The sequence below is a fragment of the Tachysurus fulvidraco genome, chromosome 11 (assembly GCF_022655615.1).
Source record: "Tachysurus fulvidraco isolate hzauxx_2018 chromosome 11, HZAU_PFXX_2.0, whole genome shotgun sequence".
Classification (NCBI taxonomy): Eukaryota; Metazoa; Chordata; class Actinopteri; order Siluriformes; family Bagridae; genus Tachysurus; species Tachysurus fulvidraco.
The window spans coordinates 21,987,262-22,006,022 of record NC_062528.1 but is presented as its reverse complement, the minus strand read 5'-3'; the positions used below and the strand labels follow the sequence as shown (position 1 = coordinate 22,006,022).

General features: G+C 38.5%; 1 protein-coding gene across 14 annotated transcripts; it reads left to right on the top strand.

The window, feature by feature from the left end:
* Positions 1-4,259: 4,259 nt before the first annotated feature.
* On the top strand, positions 4,260-17,908 carry LOC113661706 (zinc finger protein 414-like). Of its 14 annotated transcripts, none has more exons than XM_047820398.1 (13): positions 4,260-4,384; positions 4,662-4,680; positions 5,491-5,597; positions 5,739-5,845; positions 5,947-6,956; positions 7,656-7,804; positions 8,045-8,094; positions 8,182-8,292; positions 9,263-9,368; positions 9,448-9,884; positions 11,656-11,723; positions 14,081-14,285; positions 17,108-17,908. In XM_047820398.1, the coding sequence occupies exons 7-13, from the start codon at positions 8,088-8,090 to the stop codon at positions 17,182-17,184; spliced, it is 1,011 nt and encodes a 336-aa protein (XP_047676354.1). In that variant the 5' UTR covers positions 4,260-4,384; positions 4,662-4,680; positions 5,491-5,597; positions 5,739-5,845; positions 5,947-6,956; positions 7,656-7,804; positions 8,045-8,087; the 3' UTR covers positions 17,185-17,908. The 14 variants fall into 14 exon arrangements, 11 of the variants coding, with proteins under 11 accessions (XP_047676354.1, XP_047676350.1, XP_047676348.1 ...); XM_047820399.1 differs by having other exon boundaries at positions 4,330-4,384; positions 5,525-5,597; XM_047820394.1 differs by lacking the exon at positions 5,739-5,845.
* Positions 17,909-18,761: the final 853 nt, after the last annotated feature.

Below are 18,761 nucleotides of genomic sequence, written 5' to 3'. Positions count from 1 at the left end.
ACAACAAAGGATAGAGGGAAGAGAAAAAAAAATTAAAAAACCTTAAATTCTTTCACTTAACCCAGTCTTTTTCAAAAACAAAATGACTAAATTGTGTATTCTCATAGCCGTTTGACCTAATAGATGCTCAAGCGTCATGCTTTGTCCGTCCATGCGTGCCTTTAACTCTGCCCTATCTTCTTTATATTTTTCACAGTCTAACAGTATGTGCTGTAATGTCTCTTGTACTTTACAATCAGTGCATAATCCAGTGGGATGTTTTCCTATTCTGTACAGTGTTGTATTTAAACCAGTGTGGCCCATTCTAAGAGATGAGATTAGCATCTCTTCCCTTGGGCCTCTACCCTTCCCCATACTTGTGGCTACTTGATTCTGTATACCGTATAAGTGCCGTCCTGTATCCGCTTTGTTCCGTTATTCCTGCCATATTTTAAGTGAGTGTTGCTTTATGATAGTCTTGACATCTGTTCTACTTATTGGTATGTGCACATCAACTATTTCCTGCTTTTGTAGAGCTTTTTTCCTGCTTTACATAGTTTTGAACTATTCTCCACTCTGGCATTCCTTTTGTATTTACTTATTTATTTCTTGTAAGTTTATATTTACAGCCGGTCGTATAAATTTCCAGGGTGGTATCGCTGATATTGCCACAGTGGGTCCAATTTGCAGCTGACTGAGACCTGCATTTTGAGCCTTAGCATTCCCCACCCACCCAAAACTGTAAAAAAAATTTGCTATGCTCTGCGCAGTTTTGCAAAACAGTTTTTGTTGGGTGCACCATATCATGTCCTTGCAGATTAGTCCAATATCCCAACATAATCTTGATCCTCCTAATACGTAGCGCCATCTCTCCTGCCTCCTTTCCAGTTTAATGCCGTTTGGCAACTCATCTAAAAGGTGCATTACTGCCACCTACTAGACTGGAGTGTGGCCATTAGAATGACATCATGTGGGGGGAGGGGGGGATGACAACGACACATTAAATTCTTTCACTTAACCCCAGGGGTGCCCCCAAGGGGTTAATTTTACTCCCCTGTATAAACTCTGGCCACCCCTGTGGCCACCTCTAGTATGAATTTGAATTTGAATGCATAATGAAAATTCACAATAGTTCATGAAGTGAAAAATAAATAAATGAATAAATAAAATGAAGCAAACGCTGCAGCCACCAAAAAAGACGAGTGATGATATTGTTACATTAACCAGAAACAAAACTAAACAGGTATAACACACACTACACTGTTTTTTTTTTTAATTTTTTTTATTTTTTATGGTGCCACCCCAACATTTGCTATGGCTTCCTCTGGCCACCCATATTAAAAGTTCCTGGGGGTGCCACTGCTTAACCCAGTATTTTTCAAAAATAAAATGAATAAATTGTGTATTCTCCTAGATGCTTTACCTAATAAATGCTCAAATGGCATGCTTTGTTCATCCATGCATGCCTTTAATTCTGCCCTATCTTCTTCATATGTTTTGCAGTCTAACAGAATATGCTTTACTGTCTCTTGTACATTACAATCAGCACACAATCCAGTGGGATGTTTTCCTCTTCTGTACAATATTGTATTTACAGTGGGTACGAAAAGTATTCAGACCCCTTTAAATTTTTTACTCTTTTGTTTCATTGCAGCCATCTGCAAAAATAAAAAAAGTTCATTTTATTTGTTATTAATGTACACTCAGCACCACATCTTGACAGAAAAAAACAGACATGTAGAATTTTTTGCAAATTTATTAAAAAAGAAAAACTGAAATATCACATGGTCATAAGTATTCAGACCCTTTGCTGTGACACTTGTATTTAACTCACATGCTGTCCATTTCTTCTGATCCTCCTCTTATCCACCGAGGCAGTTTGAGTGCAGGTTCGGAACCTAATTTAGAACCAGTTCTTTCTTTTCCGACACCCAAAGCACTGGATCTGAACCAGGAAAAGTGGTTCTTAAGTAGCACCAAAACGTTGCTGGTCTAGACTTATAATATCTACACACTGGCGCCATCTTAGAACAGGGGTCTTGTACTTTCGAATTCATGGACGATGCCAGACATTTGTGCTGCCTTTGGATGTTCAAATGAACAAAATCTAAAAACCAGACAGCAAGGAATTATATTACACCAGTGAGAATGTGTTTTATGGTATTGAATGTTAGGAAATTATATTTCTTGTTACGTTGGTTTGTTTCAGTCCTTGCTTAATGACCGCAGCTAATCCATGCTAGTTACCCATTAGTTTGTGACAGTTAGGAAAACCGACAATGTTTGTATATTCCGAAGCTCTTAATAAGGACATTAAAAATTGACCTATGCTTTTTTTGCTTAAAGGTGAAAAGACCCAACTTTATGTATGTTTTGTAAGATTCCCTTAGCTGTCAAACATATTTTATTAGATTGTCCTGGATCTTAGCCATCTCAACAATGGACTCTTTTCTTTGTTGCGTTCAGGGAAACGCTTCCGCTCCCTGAAAGCAAACACAGAGAGAATGAGGAGAAGCTTCTTCCCGCAGGCCATTCGGAGTCTAAATCAGGAAACACCCAGGATCTTGTAGTGGACTTCTCTCTCCATCTACACTGTTTTTATGCACACTTTTTTAACAATCCACACTTTAACTCTGGACTGTCACTGTCAGTTTATCTCTGGACTTGCACAGCAAAGTGCCACTTTATACACTATATACACTATTTACACACCATACTGCACCTGGACACTTTAAGGACAATCTTTAAAAACCATACACATTTATGTATATGTATATCTATGTATATGTAAATAAATCTTTTTCCACTTATCTCCTTTTGGTTTTAGTTAAATTTTTTTTATCCTAAATTGCTTTAATTTTTTTTATGCTTATATACCGGACAGATGCAAAAAGCATTTCGCTGCATGTCCTACCCTGTATGTATGTGTATGTGACAAATAAAATTTGATTTGATTTGATTTTGATTGGACTTAACATAAGCAGAATGCTCTTTTATGAAGTTTATTTATGGACATATTTAATGAGATTATGCCTGAAAAGGTTTTGTTTTTATTGTATTTATATGATATTTGTGTTTTTGTAATTGAATTTTTGCTAACATGGCATTAAATAAAATAACCAGAATCTGAATCTGTTTGTAGATTTCCAAGTGTCTCTATTAAACAGAGTCGTGAAAGCAGAAGTAGGCTCTGAGGACATTTGGTCTTCGTGATCACACTGTTGAGACTCAAGATGACTCAAGAGCAAAAATGTCAGGAAGAAACTGTATAAGGTTGTGTTGTTGCAGGGATATTAAACACTTTTTTTTTTTTTTTTTTTAAATGTTTTTTGTTTTTCTTTTAATGGTTAACTCAGTTGACAGTCCTGGAAGGATGTCACCAGTTAGCTTGGCAGTGTTACCTCAAAGCCCTCATCACTCCTCGCACTGCACCCTGCACACTCTGATCTACCAGCACTTCTCGACTGGTCCACCATCTCTCAGGCTAAGAGGCAAGTATACTACAAGACTCTTCTCTGTTCTGGCACCAAGGTGGTGGAATGAACTTCCCCTAGAGGTCCGGAAAGCTGAGTCACTGGCTATTTTCAAGCGGTGGTTGAAGACCTACTTATTCAGGAAACAGTTCAACTAGCACTTCTTTCCTTATCTTTTGCATTAAAAAAACCCCACAACCTTTGACACTTTTTCATTGTAACTTTGAACAAATGTTTTAAACTCATGGTATCTTAAGTATGTAACCTATTGAACTGCATTAATGATTCAATGCCAAATGCTGTAAATGTAAATGTAACACACAAGTTCAGCCTCAAAGTCAAACTTTGTTTTTTGTTTGTGTGACTTTAGTACATACTTATGTAATGTTGCAAAAGTATTGCGAGAAAAGAATAAATAAAAGATTGAACGGTTTTTGCCACCTCAACTATCTAACTTTCACATTCATTCACACAAAGTGTGAACAGTCCATGCTGGGGGTGGGAGTTGCCTTTGAGGTTTATATGGATTATATTTTTAAAAAAGTAGATTATCTTATTATCAAAACCTTAAATTTTCTCTGGACTTAGTGATAAATACATGTCTAACCGTTGGAACGAACCAAAAAAACTAGAAAATCGCATTCATGACGATTTATAGTGATTTTATTTCTTTGCCTACATTGACGCTGATACATTAAGAGCATGGGGTCCCCTGTACCAAGATGGCGGCTCTATTGACGCATTACGTTCCAATGTACTGCCGTAACCAAGGCTACATCTAGTGTATATATCTATGCATTCACGTTTGGAAGTTTACTTCCGCCTTTCATGACGTTGATCCAAGCGCGTTTTTCTATTGGTCTATCGAATCTATTATCTGCCTCTGACGTAGCAGCGCAGCCATTTTTGTTTACGGCGTGTTGCACGTACAGGTACTTAACGTCTCGAAAAAGCTGTAAAAAAACAACATAAACAAAACAATGTCCACTTTGCGAAGTCTTATGATGCTGTAACAAGCAGGAAGACGTATTTATTAAGAGGAGTTGTTATATGTGATGAATTGTTAACGTGATGCGTGCTAGCTGATTACTTTGTTTACTTAGCAGTTAGCACTTAGCACTGAGGAGTTGAACAGTTAGTAACTAGAATTGTGTGTTTTTTTTTTCTTGTGTACTTTTAAATAGTTAAAATGTGTTCTTTTCCCTGCAGGTTCACTGCACTCCTGAGGGTAGGTGTGCACCATTTAAGTCATGTCAAGTCAAGAGGCTTTTATTGTCATTTCATCCATATATAGCTGTTGCAGTACATAGTGAAATGAGACAGTGTTTCTCCAGGACCAGGATGCTACATGAAACACAGACAGGGCTAAGGACTTAAGAAGTCTTAGCCACATAAAGTGCATCTGTGCAAACAGTGCAGGACAACAGACAGTGCAGACAAAAAGTTACAAGACAATACAAAAAATACAATACACAAAAGACAGTAAACAGAAACAGCGCTGATCAGTGTGAATACTGAATGTTCAAACAATATTCCGTGCAGTAATCAGGATTTCCCGCAGAAAATGTCTTGGTTAAGGCAACTTGCTTCTTTGTGAGATAGACCACAGACTCTGTACTACGTTTAACAATTATTAAAAACAGGCACGTGCAACCTAGCTAGCAGATGAAGAACTCAAACAACAAAATCACCAGCTAACTTACTTTAAATGTGCAAGAACTATAGACTAATACAATAACAGGCTTAAATAAACCCAAAACATAAGTCCACTTACAGTTCTCACGGATACACATTTTATTATCTGGCTAGTTATCCGCCACGGTGTGAATTTGTCCGCGCTATTCTCTGAGATGCACTTGACGGCATTCTGTGCAGCGGAATTTTATTTCCTGCAGTGCTGCAGGAAACCCTGAGTAATACTAGAAGGAACACAGTTTCGTAGCAGCAGGTCCTTGAAAATGTATACTGCCGCTATCTTGGATCGTTTTGCCTAAAGCTGTGTTTTAATACACAGTGTTTTTCCTGTTGATTTATCTAGGCTGCTGTTAATCCTGTTTTTTGATTGTTAGCAGACCTGCAATCATCCACACTCTCTAAACAAGCACCTGAGAGATCACCATAAGACTCTGGCAGAGTTCCAACCTGGTATGTAGGACAGAAATATATTTCCAACAATGCTGTAAGTTCAGCTGAAGATAATGAGGCAATGGGATTTAACCCTAGCTTCATCTCTAATTAAAGATAGTGACATCTGCTATTTAGTCATTCTCATCTCTATGAAAACAGATCAGCTTCTGAAGCATCCTACATATCCTGCCATCAACAACTCATAGATTACTGACTGTTCTGTCTAAGATGAATCTGTTCTAAACGATCAGATATTTACATCTGTGGTAATCATGCGGCAACTTCTGTTCTGGTGATCAAAATTTTTTGGACGCAATCTGCCAAGTGTTTAAACAGTTAATAGCTCTGAATGTCTTCTTTGTTTCAGTCCTAGATTTCACCTGTGGCGACTGAGTTTGTTGTTTAAAAACTATAAACCAACATGAAGACCAGGGAGCTGACTATGAAAGAAAAGAAAGACATTTTGAAGCTGAAAGAAAAGGGAAAAACAATCAGAGCCATTTCACAGGAATTAGGCATAGCCAATACAACAGTCTGGAACGTCCTGAAAAAGTATGAAACCACCGGCCTACTAACAACCAGACACCGAACAGGTCGGCCAAGGAAAACTTCAGAAGTTGATGACCGAAACATTGTCAGAGCTGTGAAGAAAAACCCACAAACAACAGTCAGTAGAATCACCAACAACCTCATGAGGGTGGGAGTGAACGTATCACAATCCACTGTTCGGAGAAGACTCCGGGAGCAGAAATATCGATTCCATTACATAAGCTGTGAGCCACCTGTCGGCAGCAATAAACGGAAGGATGGATTTAAAGCAACAAATAATACAGAGATGAGGGATGAGGATTTAAAAGAAGAACACTTTGAATTGTGGCAGAAGACCGAATGCGTCTATAAAGTTTCAGCAGACTTGTATAATGACAGGACAGAAAGGAGCGCAGAGCAGAAAGACTCAAAGGATGAATCCAAACTTCCAAGTGCATAGCTGTCTAACGCGCACACAAGCACTGTGTACATCATGAAACTGTTTTCATGCTGGCTGAACATCGCTTTCTTATCGGTTTAATCCAACACGAATGACGTGTTCACCTCACAGGCCGTTACAGTATCCTTCCTGAGATTATTGTACAGCTGGAACCTGCACAGCTTTGTGCATACAAATAGAACTCCGTTAGCTAGTGTGGTGCATAAAGCTTAGTTTGTAGAGGTAATAATGAACATTTAATAAAATGTTAAACAGTGTGATGTTATTTTTCTTTTAACTCAAGATTTTGTTCCACACGTCCTGATATTTTATATACATAGCAGTCTGTGTATGTAATACTCTAATGATCCGTAATTCAACGTTATATGTAACATAATAAAAACAAGCAAGTAAGTATATTTGCATTATAGTTTCATCGTCAGTGTGTTTATCATTTTTAATTATTATTATTATTATTATTATTATTGTTATTATTATTATTTGTTGTTGTTATTAATAATAATAACTAGTAATAATTAATTATTTAGTGAATTATTTAATTACTTTTAACAATAATTATTTTCAAGTTTATGAATTATTAATAATAATAATTAATACTTATTTATCAAGTATCAAGTTTATCAAAAATGTATCAAGTTTTATTATTTTAATAATTATTACTATGAATAATAATTATTTTTCAAGTGTCAAGTTTATCAAGAATTTATTTTAATTATCGTTATATTACTATTATTATTAATCATTATTAGTAGTATTAATTAATTAATACTTATTTTTCAAATATCAAGTTTATCAAAAAAAGATCAGGTTTTATTATTTTAATCATTATTATTACTATTATTATTCATAATATTTATTATTGTTAATATTAATAACAATAATTTATTTATTATTATTATTTACTATGTGTTTCTGGTTAAATGCTTCAATTAAACTCTGTGCTTAACACAAAAATATAGACACACACAGATTATATATCTCAGCATTTGTTTTATTGAACCTTTTACATATTAAATGCTAAGAATCAATTAATAATAAAACAGTGCTTAAGTTACTATGTACTGTCCATTCTCCATTCGTCCTTTTAGAAGTTTACTTCCGGGATTCCACATTGAGGCGTGCTTTTCTATTGGTCGACTCGACACGCTGCGTCTGACGTCCTACCGTAGCCATTCTTGTATGTGTCGCAGTGCACGTACATCATAACGACGGGTAAAATAATCTGCAGTCTGTGAAGGTTGGTGATTATTTTATTAACAAATAAATACTCCGTGGTAGATGGACAAGATGTTTAAATAATTGTTGTGACCGATATTTTAATAACTAATAATAACTGGCGCGTTGTATGTTTAACAAGTTGCTTTGTTTATGTATTAGCTTGTTAGCTAATGTTTGTCTTAGCAACTAGTTAATAAACATAAACATGACAGAAAGCTAATGTAAGTGTGAATAAAGTTAAATATTAAAATGTCTGCAGGTCCAATTCTGTCTCTCATCCATCACAAGACCTCTGGACCACTATGGAAGGTTTGTATCGCTTAACTTAACTGTCCCCATAGAAACTGACCATTGGTTTGAATACACAGTGTTAATTGTGTTGATTGTTTTGTTCAGGTTGCCATTTATCCTGTTCGTTTTATAACTGTAATCGGACCTACAATCATCCAGACGCTCTGAACAACCACCTGAAGGATCATCATAAGACTCCTGCACAGTCTCTGCCTGGTACGATTACATTTACAGCATTTGGCAGATGTCCCTTATCCCATTTTTATACAAACTGAGCAATTGATGGTTAAGGGCCTTGCTCAGGGGCCCAACAGTGGCAGCTTGGTGGAGCTGGGATCAAACTCACAACCTTCCGATTGGTAGCCCAACACCTTAACCACTAGGCTACCACATGGTACATCGTAAATACAAATTGTATATATTGTATACTTCAATACGTACACAATTTTGTCTATACTGTATATGTCATTCTGTTACACTGTGGAGCTTCTGTCAATAAAACAAATTCCTTGCATGTGAAAACATGCCTGGCAATGAAGCTGATTCTGATCCTGATGGTGTGTAGGAGACAATGTCAAGTCACATTTATTGTCACATCACCACAGCACGTGTGCCTTGGTGCGTGAAATTCTTAGGAGCGAACTCCAGAAATTGCAGAAACAATTAACATACAGATAGTGAAATTAACAGGTGAAAATGTGCAATATGCTCATACATAAAGACAGTACACACAGTGTACTATTAGACTACTTACAGTAGCACTACACATTATATGCAATGTGTGTGTGTGTGTATTCCAGTGTGTAGAAATGCAGTGTGTGTGTGTGTGTATAATCCAGTATGTATAAATGCAGTGTGTGTGTATAGTCCAGTGTTGAACTGTTGAAGTTAAAGTGCAGTATGTGGCATACCATATTGTGGGAGTATACTGTAGGGTGTATTAGTTATGACTGTTAATTAGTCTGATAGCCTGAGGGGGAAAAAGCTATCCCTCAGTCGGCTAGTGCGGAGACGTCTTCCCGAGGGAAGCAGAATGTAATGTGGGACAATGTAATGTATTGAACGTAAAATAATATGCTGTCATGCTTTAAAACACTGTTCGAACAACTCGTATAAAAGTTAATTTACTTATAGATCAGATGCACTCATACTGCCAGAATCTCAGAACCTTTTTCTTCTCCTTTAGGTAAGTCCTTCCTGTGCTCGACGATAGGATGTGACGGATCTTTCGCCAGCATGCAGCAGCTGATGGATCACATGAGACATCATCACAAGCCGAATTCTTTCTTCCTGTGCGTCTTTTGTCTTTTTTATCATTCGTACTTAATACATCAAGTCGCAGATGCTGAAACGTTTAACTCTAACTTACAGATGCGAGAGTTGCAGAGCCAAGCTCCGCTCCTACCGCACTCTTCTCAAGCACCTTCAGACGTGCGCCAAGGTCGCCAAAAGCAAAGCGGCGAGAATGGAGGGAGGTCCGACACCCGATCTGGCTTTTTCTGGTGCCGATTCCGATCCTCCTGGTTCTTTTCCTTCTGTGGATGATTCTCAGCAGATGGAGTCTGAGCCCTCACCACCTCCTCAAGGTTCACAACCGCCCTCGGCTCTTCCGGCAGACACTATTGCTGCTTTTGAGCCCATGAAGCTCCAGAATCAGCCGGATGCTCCCTACAGCCCGTTTCCCCCCAGCCTTTCTCCTGCACCTGATCCCGAGCCACAGCGCTCTCCCAGAGTCGGCCCTGTTGGCATGGTTACCCCCTCACCATTCATTCCACCAGGATCTAACGCCGTCTGGAGGAAGAACCAAGGTAAGCACTTCTACAGCTAAAGGGTTAAAACTGTAAGAGGTCTTATTTTAACCTTCAAGTCGTTTGATCACTCATCAGTCTCTGAGTTGTAGCTGAGCCTCTTAGATGTTTCAAAATCTTGATCATCAACGATTTAATGTATAAAAAACTATTATATTTAGATCTGTATACAATGTATTTCAGGTCCAGAACAATAATATGGTATTGTAGCCTTTAGTTAGGCCATCCTTTAAAAATGTTTTGGTTTGCAGTAACAGTAAAAAAAAAAAAAAGTACAATTTTGGTGATGGTGATCACTTAGGTATGAATTTAAACAAATCAGCATATCGTGACGTCACTGACTGGGTCTTCAATCAATGCAAACCTTATTTTGATGCTGGACAGTTTTTCCAGAACTTCGTGCCAAGTTAAAGCGGTGTCGAGCTGTTTTAATGGATTTTTTAGACTTATTATGGCGCCCGAAACCGTATGTCTTTGAACCGTGACCGCAAACATTTTGTTTACTGCAGCCGCAGCCATCATTACTGAGCGCGAACCGTCGACTCTGACAGTGAATGAGAGAATGAGACGAAGCGAACGCACAGGCCATAGTGTGACATCCGGTAACCAATAGTGTAAACATAGATGATGTCACGGGTTTTTATTTAAAAGAAAGAACGTAGCCTTCATTTGTATGTAGGCCTAGGCAATTTATATATTTACAATACTTACTAAAATATAATTAATATATTATTAGTTGTTTGAAGAGTAAAAATAAAAAAAGGTCGGTCTTAACGCAAATTTACAACCGGCGAGTCGGTCGGACTTAAAGCAAAATAAAAAAAATAAAAAAATTCGACTCTGTCCTAAATTGACAGGGTCGGTTGGGTTACGGCAAACAAGAATATTTTTAAGGATGGCCTGATTACCTGCCAATATCAGTTTCATCCTAAAAATTATGAAGATGATTTATTTATTCATAAAGATTTTATTTTAGCAGAATAACACCAATTAATATGATGCTGTTACTTACCATTAGGCAAGAGGGCATTAAAACCTCAGCTCAGCTTTATGCAAATACTTAGCCAATCAGGTGAGGACAAATAAGTGGCGTTGATTTGTTTTCTAAAAACTCTTGCCTTTTAACGGTCAGAGGTAACACTGGAATTTTATTTAGAGACGTTTTTTTGTCGCTGCTATAACGAAAGCGAGAACAGGAGATAGTTCGGTTCCTTAAACGTAATAATAAACAAATAATTGTTCTTTAACAGATCAAACATTTGTAATCTGTAGTAAATCGTATATGAGGAGTAAAACAGTTGATGTGAACGGACGTGCTGTTATAGGAAATTAATAACAGTAACTTCACTTAATCACACTACATTCTGTCGATCGTTTACTATAACAGCGTCACACACAATGTGTTATTGAACAGAAATAACTCAGCAGTCACTCAGGTCCTAATCTGGTACGTGTGACTAAATTAAAACGATGAGGTCGTAAATATTAACAGCGATTATACTGCTAACATGAAAGGAACCGATGAACCTCTAGAAGTGTAAGAGTGATGAAACGTCTTGCTGCCATTAGTGTGCACTAGCATTCTTCCTCATCATCATATTCATCTACTGTTTCCTAGATCCTGTTCATTTTCTCCCGTGGTTCAGTTTCTCACCTTAATTTCTCTACACGTCACCTCACACCTCTGCACTCGGTAGCAGCGGTAAGGGTTAAAAGTGTGTCGTTGCTTTTGAGTGAACTGTGATTTTGTCGTGTCACACTGTCGCCCCAGCAGACTTGCCTGCGCCCATTTTACACAGATGGAACTCTCCTCAGGCTTTGAGTAGAGAGGAAGCCCAGGTGAGGAACAGAGAAGCGCGTACACACACACACACACACACACACACACACACACACACACACACAGATACACAAAGAATTTTAAAGGGGAGATTTTTCCAGTCTGCTTCTAAAGATCCCATCACCACCGCTGCTTCTGCGCTTCCCAGCAAATCATGTGGCTGTGTGATTAATCTCATAATTACTAACAGATTATATAGCACATCACTGAGTGATGATTACCCACAATTCTGTTCTCCCCTCCTCTCTCCTGGCTAATCAGCAGCTTCACTTCTGGGTTTGACGGACGTGTGCTGAGATGCTGACAGTGCTTTCTCATTTCTGCTCTCATTTCATCATTCCAGTTTGTCATCGGCTGCTTTGTTTTTTTGTTTTTTTTTTTCTTTTTTCAAGCTCTTCATTAGCAGATTTGCACCAGATTTTATCCATGTTAAATGAATAGAATGTTGAAGACAAAGCTAGGCTGTTTTGTTGGCTGGTGTGTGGCATGTAGCATGAGTTGTTGTTGTTATTATTATTATTATTATTTATTTATTTATTTATTTTCTCGCCGCTTTCACAAATAAAAAAAGTGGTTAAAATATAAAATGTTCCTCATATCCCAGGTATACTCGATTAGAGACGTGTTTGTTGTCAAACTATAGTTGTATCTCATTTCATAAATACAGACTTCCTTCAGTATTTTATGAACTGAATGCTGTAAACGTGAGCTTTGTGGCTCCAGTACAAAACATGTTTCGGTCCGTTCGTCTGCATTTACGGTTAAAGGTGAAATCATTCACATGTTCTGGATTGAGCTTTTGCTTAAGATGTGATTATTTTGGTGTTTTAAAGCGCAGACACAGATTAAGCCTTGTCCAGGTAGTCAGAGTCTGAACCTATACAGCTTCGCACATGTAAGATAATTCCCCTGGGTCCTAGTGAACTCCAGCTAACAGAATCCTGGGTTTATATAGTCAGAGGTTTCACACTGCTCCTACTTTCCCCGGGTTATCACTGAATCCCGGCTCTTCATAATCTGACTTTGTTTCTCTCTGTACATTCCTAATCCCTGCTGTAAACAACTTCTAATTTGCATATTGGACCATCAACTTGGATAAATCCAGCGCGTTACCGCTTTAAATAACGGCTCGTCTCACGCTTTCACATCAGTGAGTAAAAAAGTTCTGTTATCTTTCACAGCTTTATTTTCTTTTTTAGCTCTTTAAGTTTGCAGTGTAGTCGACGAGACATTCGTTTGTTCTTCGATTTCTGCTCATTTTTCCGCGTGACGTATTTCCTCCTCCCTACGGCTCACACTTCTGTGATGTTCAGTTTTTTGCCCCCCCGATTCTACCTACAGAGAAGTTTTCACATAGGGCCTTTTTACACCTGGTCACTTCGTGTGTTGTCTCTGATCCGATAGCTATCTGATTTGTTAAAACTGTTCCATTTACATCAGGCCACATAAATGCGTCTCGGCGAATCGGATATCGATCCGCTCTTTCTACTCCCGCCCAATATGCTAATATATTTTTACCTCATTTCCGGGGTAATTGAAATGGAACACGCTTTGGTGTATTTGGTTGCTACAAAAAACAGCGTTGCTACATTTTCGCTGGCGGCAGCAGTGCATTTTAAGACCCAACGAGATGCCTGGGTGAAAGATCGGAGCCAGCACTGATGGGAAAACATATTTGTTTCTGGCGCGATGCACGACTCGTGAGTCACCTGCGAGTGCCGTACTTCTGTTTGGGAGGAGTATAGCGCTGATGTACGTGGCTTGAACAACCACATTCATTTACACCTGTCCAGTTTCATCAGACCACAAAGGGGTTTGTACCATCGGATTTATATCCGTCTCGAAAACGTTTCGGAGGGCATTTAGACCTGGTCTTTTTACCATCGGATAGCTATCGGATCACTGTAAACACATGAAGTGACCGGGTGTAAAAATCCCCATAGATGTGAAATAACACGGTTTCACAAGGTACACATTTGTCACCGTGATGTGGAGTTAAATCTGTAAAAGCAGAGCTGAACCTGCTTCAGAGCAGAGTTTCATAACCCCGGGGAAAAAGTCCTGCATCATAACTCAGCTTCTAAATTACACGTGTGAAACATTCTTCTACCCCAGGGGTAAAGTGGGGTTTAGAGCGACGAGATCCCGGGGATAAGAGCAGAAAGAAAAGGCCTTTATATTTAGTTTGAATCAGTTATATATTCTGTGTTTAGGCTTAATCTGTGTCCTGAACTCTAGTATTGCTGTGAGATAAATGTAAAAGTCTGCAGAAAGTCTGATTATGTGGATATTTTGAGACTCTCAGGCTTTTGGGTTCTTTAAAGGTTAAATTGTTTCTGTTGTCTCGGTCGTGTGGGCGTGTAAACCGTCTCTCGCAGGTCAGTCATTTAACAGTCGGATCCTATGGGAACACACCAGGGGGCGCTACAGCTGCCTTCAGTGCGGTCACTCCACCCCCGAGCGCAAAGAGATGACGGCACACATCGAGGGCCACCACAGGAGCCCGTGGGCCAAAACTAATGACACTGGTATCACCCATGTTCTGCTAATTAGTGGGTTCGGGACGTATCATATTTTAAAATATATTATAGTGACATCATATGTTCAAGTTTAAGGTTGTAACTTGAGGTAGCTGCTGTTTTAAGCCCCACCCCCTCAGTTATCACAAGGCGTCCTTAAGCCCCACCCCCTTGGTTCTCGTGACACACCCTTTAAGCCCCACCCCTTCAGTTTTCACTAGACACCCTTTAAGCCCCACCCCCTTCAGTTATCACAACTCATCCTTAAGCCCCACCCTCTCAGTTCTCAAGAGGCACCCTTTAAGCCCCACCTCCTCAGATATTACAAGGCGTCCTTAAGCCCCAATCCTTTTGGTTCTCATGAGGCACCTTTTAAGACCCACCCCCTCAATTCCCACAAGGCACCATTTAAGCCCCACCCCTTCAATTTTCACAGACACCCTTTAAGCACCACCCCCCTCGGTTTTCACAAGGCATTCTTAAGCCCCACCCCCTTCTGTTCTCATGAGGCACCCTTTAAGCCCCGCCTCTCACATTGTTATATAAGTGAGATGTTTGTTACTACACAAACTGTCTGTGTTCATAACATGAGGATTGTGTATATGTTGTGTTTGTTTTTCATTCTGTTGTAGTACAGTACTTTCATTTGTATATCGTGCATTAAATGGTTTACAGAAGGCAGCTAAAATAAAATACTAAAGGCAGCTAAAGTAAATAATAGCAGCGGCAAAAAATAAATAATAATATACAATTGTGTCTTAAAATACAAGATAATGTTTCAAAGGCAAATAAGAAAATCTTATTACATTTTTTAGCTGTTTACACAGGTTAATAAAGTTCAGGTTTATTGTATAGCTTCCTTAATGGGCGTCGCTCTAATATGTTCATGTTTATATTCAGGAATATAAAAATGTAGAAAATAAATGCATTTTTTTTCTCCCTAATGACTTATATGATTGAAGTTTGTGTATTTACAGTGGTGTGAAAAAGTGTTGGCCCCCTTCCTGATTTTTTATTTTTTTGAATGTTTGTCACATTTTAATGTTTCAGATCATCAAACAACGTTAAATATTATTCAAAGATAACAAAAACAACATGCAGTTTTTAAATGAAGATTTTTATGATTAAGGGAAAACAAAATCCAAACCCACTTAGCCCTGTGTGAAAGTGTTTGCGCCCAACATTACTCACCTATCGAGAAGGAAAAAAGCGCCTCGGCGTCTTAAGTAAAGTCGGCCACATATTCACAGGTCGGAGTTTCCCGAGTCAGTAACTCCTGAGCTAAACGCTGTTACTACACAAAACGCGGTTGTAGCTGCCTCTCTACATTACTACGATAGAAAAGAGGTGTTATTTGTGTAGTAACAGCGTTTAGCTCAGGAGTTATTGACTCGGGAAACTCCAATCTGTGAATATGTGGCCGACTTCCTGCTCCTTCAGTTCTCTCCAGCGCTGGAAAGCTGATCCTATATTAACACGTCCTACTTCTTGCCTTTCGTAAGCCTTTCTTCTCTTTCTTTCTTTGTTTTTATCCTCCATGTCAATGTTAAAACTGCTTTCTGCTAATGTCACACATGTGCACTGAACACTCTCTCCGCCCATATTGACAAGCCCCGCCCCTTTCTGCTCATTGGCTACACGCTTGTTTTGATTTTTGTTTATTATTCGGCCCGACTCAGATTTCTGAAGCATTTCTCAAAAAATCAGGAGACTCTGCCTTTAACTAAGACCTGACTGACAAAGTGAAGTAGACCAAAAGATCCTCAAAAGATACACATCATGCTGAGATCCAAAGAAATTCAGGAACAAATGAAAAGAAAGTAACAGATCTATCAGTCTGGAAAAGGTTATAAAGCCATTTCTAAAGCTTTGGGACTCCAGCAAACCACAGTGAGAGCCATTATACACAAATGGCCAAAACATGCAACAGGAGTCGCCGGCCGACCAAAATTACCCCAAAAGCACAACAACGACTCATCCCAGATGTCACAAAAGACCTCATAACAACGTCCAAAGTACTGCAGGTCTTACTTGTCTCAGTTAAGGTCAGTGTTCATGACTCCACCATAAGAAAGAGACTGGGCAAAAATGGCCTGCATGGCAGAGCTCCAAAACGAAAACCGCTGCTGAGCAGAAAGAACTTTTTTTAATAAAGGCTCGTCTCAGATTTGCCAGAAAACATCTTGATGATCCCCAAGACTTTTGGGAAAATACTCTGTGGACTGATGAGACAAAAGTTGACCTTTTTGGAAGGTGTGTGTCCCATTGCATCTGGTGTAAAAGTAACACTGCAGAAAAAGAACATCATACCAACAGTAAAATATGGTGATGGTAGTGTGATGTTCTGGGGCTGTTTTTATGCTTCAGGACCTGGAACCATGACCTCAAGCTGAAGTGAACTTTGGTTCTGCAGCAGGACAATGATCCAAAACACATCAGCAAGTCTGCCTCTGAATGGCTGAAGAAAAACAAAATGGAGACTTTGGAGTGGCCGAGGCAAAGTCCTGACCTGAATCCTATTGAGATGCTGTGGCAGGACCTTAAAAAGGCGGTTCATGCTCGAAAACCCTCCAATGTGGCTGAGTTGCAACAATTCTGCAAAGATGAAACACTTTATTGCAATTCTTGCTGCTAAGGTCAGACCAATCAGTTATTAGGTTTAGGGGCAAACACTTTTTCACACATAATAAAAACCTGCATGTTGTTATCTTTGACTAAATAATAAATCAGGAAGGGGGCCAACACTTTTTCACACCACCGTATATGTTTATAGAAATATCACTCCACACTTCTGTATAACTGAATGACTATATGTTATGTTCTGTGTTTTCTTGGTTTTTATGTTTTATTTCTTTCATTTATAGATTCAGCAGTCGGTTCTCCTTCATCGCTGGTAAAATCTTCAACCAACTCTGAGAACTCGAGTTACACCCAGCTTTAGAGTCACTTCGGAGTCAGACACTGAACGGATTGGAAATGACACATCGCATTACCTGCATTAATATTTAAAGATATTATGTAACGATTAGCTGAATCTCGCCGATCTTCCACTTATGTTTTATTTTTACATTGTAATTGTGTGTTTATTTATATATATATATAGTATCTGTAGCTCATTTCAAGGCTGTCTGTATTTGATTCGGTTGCATGAACTTGGATTGGATTTGCTTGGATCTAATTGGTGCTTCATTGTTCATCCTGTAATGTATTGATAAAATGTTTGACTGGTCTGAAGCTGCATTTGTTCTTTTTTTAAGTAAATACTGACACTTTACTAAGGTGTACTTTAAAAAAAGTGTAAAGATTTAACCCGAGCTCTGAAAAGAGACACTGCTCTAGAGCTAGAAGTCAGCTTCACACGTGAGTTAATTATAGGACATTTTAGTAATTCCTGTTTTATTTTGTCTGTTGCTTATAAATGTTAAAGCTCATGTCTTATATCAATCTATAGTCTCATAGATTGACAGACTGCCATTTTTTTTATTTTTAGTCAAAAGCGATCTTAACTAGCTTACTATATTGTTATAAAAGCTTCTTGACTTCTTGAATACTAGTCAGCAATCAAGAGTGATATTTGCTGAGTTTATTCACATTTAAGCTAGCTGATGACTTTTCATGTCTGTACTGATGTTTCCTTTGTCAATAAATACAAAAGTTATAAAGTGGTTTTACAGCAAGGTTGTTGTTTTTTTCTTTTCTTCAATTAGAAAGAAGAAAAATATGAAATTTCCAAGAAAGCAGGTATTAAATAAACAATAAGAATGTACATTTTCTGTCATAAGCTTACTGTAGAGTCTGATAAAGAGTCAGCATTGTGGAAGGACGTTAATCGCTTAGCCAACATGAACGATCCTATCACGATACATAAGACATGACTGTCATGGTGCGGCAAGGGCGAGTGAGGATCCAATTGCAGTTCAAACCTTTATTAATCAAAAACAAGAAGCAGGCAAAAATAGGCAAAACACAGAGTTAACGAAAAACGACTAGCAATAGGGAAGTGAACAAAGAGTGTAGATATAACAGACAGGAACCAATCACAAAGCAGAGACAATCAGTAGCTATGACAACACACCAGAGGGAAAGAATGAGTTCAATGAGTGTCCATAGCAACAAACAAGTGGGTGGGGCAATCAATTAACAGCAGGGAGGGCAAAACACAGACAGACACATTACAACCACAGTATTAGCAATACATAATGCCATTTTTTCCTGTAACCTCCCGAGATTTATGGGGTGGCAGTAAATCAACCAGTAAACAGTTTTACCTCAGATTGTCCCAAAGGGCTGATACTGGAGACTCCTTCTATAAATGTTCCTCTTATCTAAACCTTTCCTTACAGCACAACTTAGCTGGCTCTGTTTACAAAAAATAAAAATAATAATCTGTTATTTACACCTATGTGACTCGGAGCAGGAAAAAACTTACTGAAAATGAACAAATGAGAGGATGAAGGTTGTAAATGAGCAGCACAGTACTGTATATCCATACTTCTCCATGTTAATGATCTCCTTTCT

Bases quoted from the DNA above. Each gene is read 5' to 3' on its own strand.
- LOC113661706 (XM_047820394.1), top strand. The intron at 9,369-9,447 runs GTGCGTCTTTTG...TCTAACTTACAG, and splicing joins AAGCCGAATTCTTTCTTCCT to ATGCGAGAGTTGCAGAGCCA. The intron at 14,286-17,107 runs GGACGTATCATA...TTTCATTTATAG, and splicing joins TCTGCTAATTAGTGGGTTCG to ATTCAGCAGTCGGTTCTCCT.